This window comes from Drosophila willistoni, unplaced genomic scaffold, assembly GCF_018902025.1.
Source record: "Drosophila willistoni isolate 14030-0811.24 unplaced genomic scaffold, UCI_dwil_1.1 Seg145, whole genome shotgun sequence".
NCBI lineage: Eukaryota > Metazoa > Arthropoda > Insecta > Diptera > Drosophilidae > Drosophila > Drosophila willistoni.
Window position 1 is genome coordinate 124,904 of NW_025814103.1, and position 4,774 is coordinate 129,677.

General features: G+C 37.5%; 1 protein-coding gene across 1 annotated transcript; it reads left to right on the forward strand.

Annotated features, from left to right (window-relative positions):
• Positions 1 to 596: 596 nt before the first annotated feature.
• LOC124460861 lies at positions 597 to 1,337 on the forward strand. The gene has a single exon (XM_047012466.1). It carries the CDS (start codon positions 597 to 599, stop codon positions 1,335 to 1,337), a length of 741 nt encoding a protein of 246 aa, XP_046868422.1.
• The last annotated feature ends 3,437 nt before the right edge of the window (positions 1,338 to 4,774 follow it).

The window sequence follows — 4,774 nt, forward strand, 5'->3', positions numbered from 1 at the left end:
AAGAACGAAAAGCTCTCCGAAATGAAGGATGCGTACCAAAAGGCTCGAAGCTGTGTACCCTGACGCCGATTCTAGATGACAGTGGACTTCTACGTGTAGGAGGTCGCCTCAATAATTCAGAGTTATCATATTCAGCCAAGCATCCGCTCATCTTGCCGAGGAAGCATCGCATATCTCACCTGATTTTGGAACACGAGCATCAACATAATCTACACCCAGGAGTTTCGGCCCTCTTCGTCATAGTTCGTCAACGTTTCTGGATAATGGGAGCCAGAAATCTGATTCGTAAAGTTACTCACAACTGTATAAAGTGCTTCAGACAGCGAGCACATACCAGCAACCAACTAATGGCCGCACTACCGGCAGTGAGAGTTCGGCAAGCATTTCCGTTCGAAAATACAGGCTGTGATTATGCTGGCCCAATCATGATGAAGACACATAAAGGAAGGACCGCTCAAAAGGAAAAGGGATACATATGTCTCTTCGTATGCATGGCAACCTCAGCTTTACACTTGGAGCTGGCAACAGACCTTAGCACTGACACATTTTTGGCTGCTCTTAGACGTTTCATTTCACGGCGAGGCAAATGTGTGACGATGTTCAGCGACAATGGACGAAATTTCGTGGGAGCCAAAAGAAGTCTTAACGAAATGGAACAATTAGTTCAATCCCAGCTGCACAATAACAAGATAGCAGAGGCGGTATCGATCGAAGGCATCAACTGGCAGTTCATACCGCCACATGCGCCTCACTGGGGAGGCAAATGGGAATCGGCTGTGCGCTCTGTGAAGCTTCATTTACACCGAGTAATCGGCCACGCCGTTCTTACATTCGAACAAATGCATACGTTGTTAACACAGGTGGAAGCGGTGATCAATTCAAGGCCTCTTTGTGCCACTTCCGATACAGACGTTGGATATCTTTCGCCCGCTCACATGCTGATCGGTCGTCCTTACACCACAGTGCCAGATGGAGATTTGGACCAAGTGCCGGCAAACCGATTGGATTACTGGCAGCAATCTCAGGCCATGTTGCAAGGCATTTGGAAAAGGTGGCATCTTGAGTACCGTACGTCGTTGCAGCAAAGGCCAAAATGGTTAATGAAATCGGCAAACCCGAAGCCTGATGATCTCGTACTAGTAAAGGATTCTCATACTCCTCCGGCTTCATGGATCCTGGCCCGCATTATCGAGACGATTCCTGGCCCAGACGGTCTACTACGAGCCCTTAAGTTAAAAACAGCTACAGGAGAGATGACCCGTCCCATAACCAAGGTGGCTCCCCTGCCAGTTTCAGAAACATTGTTTCAGGGCCCGTTGTTGAGGAACGGTTGCTGAATTCTTAAACTTAAATTTATTTGAATGTAAACGATCTTTGTATTTTATTATTTTTATACCCTTGCAAAAAGGGTATATTAATTTTTGTCAGAAGTGTGCAACGCATAGAAGGAAGCATTTCCGACCATAAAAAGTATTTATATTCTTGATCAGCACGACGAGACGAGTTCAAATAGCCATGTCCGTCCGTCCGTACGTCTGTACGTCCGTCTGGATCAACGCAAACTCCTCCTAGACCGTTGGAGCTACAGAGCTGAAATTTTGCATGTAGGCTTGTATATACTGCAGGCGTTGTATATCTCGGACTCAGCCGGATCGGATCACTATATCATATAGCTCCCATAGGAACAATCGGTGGAAAACAGTGACCTTAATCAATATCTTAGTTTTTTCCTATGCAAAGATTGTTGGCCTATCTTTCGCAAACATTAGCCTTTTTAGCTTGAACATTTTTCCACTTTGATGGCTATAGGTAAGGAAAGAGTTATCATAAAAGTTGCAAGGGTATACAAACTTTGACGCGGTCGAAGTTAGCCCCGGCCCTCTGGTTAACTTTAAGTTGCATGGTCACACCGTTTTGGCTGATGCAATAGCAAGCGTGTGGTGAAAACGAGAAATGTATGATGAGTTAGTTAATTGCTTATTGGCCAACAGAAACCAACACAGGGAATAAAGCAAAACCTTATTTTATAATACAAAACGAACCAGCAAAGTTAATTTATGAATCAACAGTTAACATTTAACAGTTCCTCATACTCCACAATTGAATGGTGTTTCAGAACGGGTGATTAGAACAATCACCGAAAAGGCTCGTTCAATGATAAATTGTGCAAAACTGAGTAAACAGTTTTGGGGAAAAGCTGTTTTAACAGCAACATATCTGAATAACAGATCTCCAAGTAGGGCACTGAAAGAATTTGACGATAAGTCAATTAAAGGTATACTGGTCGGTTATGAGCCAAATGGATATAAATTGTGGAATGTGGAGTTAAGGAAGTTTATGATAGCAAGGGATGTTGTGGTGGATGAAGCAAGTTTGCTTGAATATAATGATGTACATGATAGACCCTCTCAAATTGAACTTGATGTACATCAAAATAAATCAATTGTAGAAGATGGAGAGATGGGTGCTTCCTTAATGGAAGGTGAAGGTTTTCCTTAAATATCTGAGGAACAACCTCTCGAAAAAAGTAATACTGTACATGGTAAAGACTCTTAAATTGAACTTGATTGTGTTAATCAAAGTAAGGAATCTTCAATTGTAGAAGATGGAAGATCCTTAATGGAAGAGCAAGGTGTTTCTTCAATATCTGAGGAACGACCTTTTGAAAAATCCACAAATCTCGAGAATGCCGATCCAGTTGAGACTGGTGATAAATTAAAAAGGGACACAGTTGAAAAAGAAATAAGACGCAGTTAAAGAATTAAAGATAAACCAAAGCTATCATACTGATTTTTAGGAAGATGTCTCATGAATACCCAAATTTGTTTTAACAAGATACCAAATACCTTTGATGAGATTGAATTTCGTGAAGATCGAATTCAATGGGAAAATGCCATAGAAGAGGAGCTGAAATCTCATTTTCAAAATAATACTGGTGCACAGTTCTAAAACCTAAAAACAAAAACATTGTAGATTGTAAATGGGTTTTTAGTATCAAACAAGAAGAGTTTGGTAACTTATTGTTAGTAAAATATAAAGCAAGACTTGTACCACGAGGCTTTACTCAAGAATATATGACCGATTATGAGGAGACGTTTGCACCAGTTGCACGAATCTCAAGCTTTAGGTTCCTCTTAGCCATCTCAAATCAATTTGATTTACAAGTGCATCACATGGACTTCAAAACTGCATTTTTAAATGGAACTTTAAAAGATGAAATTTACATGACGGTTCCAAAAAGTTTGAATCATGAAAATGAAAAAAAGTATGCAAGCTGAATAAGGCCATTTATGGTCTTAAGCAAGCTGCAAGATGTTGGTTCGAAGTATTTGAGCATGTGTTAAAAGAAGATCCAACTTCTGAGAATTTAGGAGTTGACAGTTGTATTTACATTTTGAATAAAGGAGACATTGCTAAAAATATTTATATATTACTGTATGTCGATGACGTAGTTATTGCTACTCATGAATCAGATACAATGTCTTATTTAAAATCCTACTTACTGAGTAAATTTCAAATGACTGATTTACAAGAAATACGTTTCTTTATTGGTATAAAAATTGACAGGAAAAATGATCTGCTAAATCTGAGTCAATCGGCATACATTAACGATGTGTTAAAAAAGTTTAACATGGAAGATTGTAATGCAGTAAGTATGCCTCTGCCAAGTAAACTTAATTACGAGGCTTTACAATCGGAGGAATCATATGATGCACCTTGTAGGAACTTGATTGGATGTTTGATGTATATCATGCTGTGTACGCGTCCCGATTTAAGTATATCAATAAGCATTTTAAGACGATACACAAATAACAACAACAAGGAATTATGTCAATGTCTTAAACGTGTTCTAAGATATCTTGATAGTATTCTAAAGGGGTATATTGATTCTGATTGGGCTGGAAATGAGACAGATAGAAGATGTACAACTGGATTTGTATTTAAAATGTTTGGAAATTGTTCAGTCTCATGGAATACAATGAAACAAAAATCTGTTGCTGCTTCATCTACTGAAGCGGAATACATGACCTTATTTGAAGGTGTTAGAGAAGCATTATCGCTGAAATCGTTACTTCATGAAATCAAACTAGAATTAAAAGGTCCAATTGATATTTATGAAGATATTCAAGGTTGTATTAGCATTGCTAATAATCCTACATGCCACAAGAGAACAAAGCACATTGATATTAAGTACCACTTTACTAGAGAACAAATTGAACAGAAATTTATATGTCTAAAGTATATTTCCACAGATAAACAATTGGCCGACATATTGACAAAACCGTTGCCAGCAATACGGATCATATCTTTGAGAGAGCAACTAGGACTCTCCGAACAATGAAGACACATTGGTTTGATTATTTAAAAGTAAAATTTAAAAAATTGAACAATTTAATGAATTTAAAACAAAAAAAAAAAGTTAATCTATGTATGTATATAGAAATTTGTGAAAATAATGAATTTAAGTTGAATTAGAATTGAAATCTATCCATAATGAATTAAAAATGAAAATGTATATATATATATGTATCTTTGTTTAAAACGTAAATTTAAAAGTATAAGAAATTCAATGAATCTGAAAATCAAATTAATTGTTCATCAAGATAAGAATTAATGAAAATAATTTTTTGTTGAATTGATCCGAAATAGGTTTTACTCGGTTTTCCTATTTCCTAGAGCGAATGCTGGATCAAAATATCCCCAGAAGTAATAAAGAAAAGATAAGCGCAAACTCGTCAATCAGAATATGCATCATTAATGTTTTTGATATTTG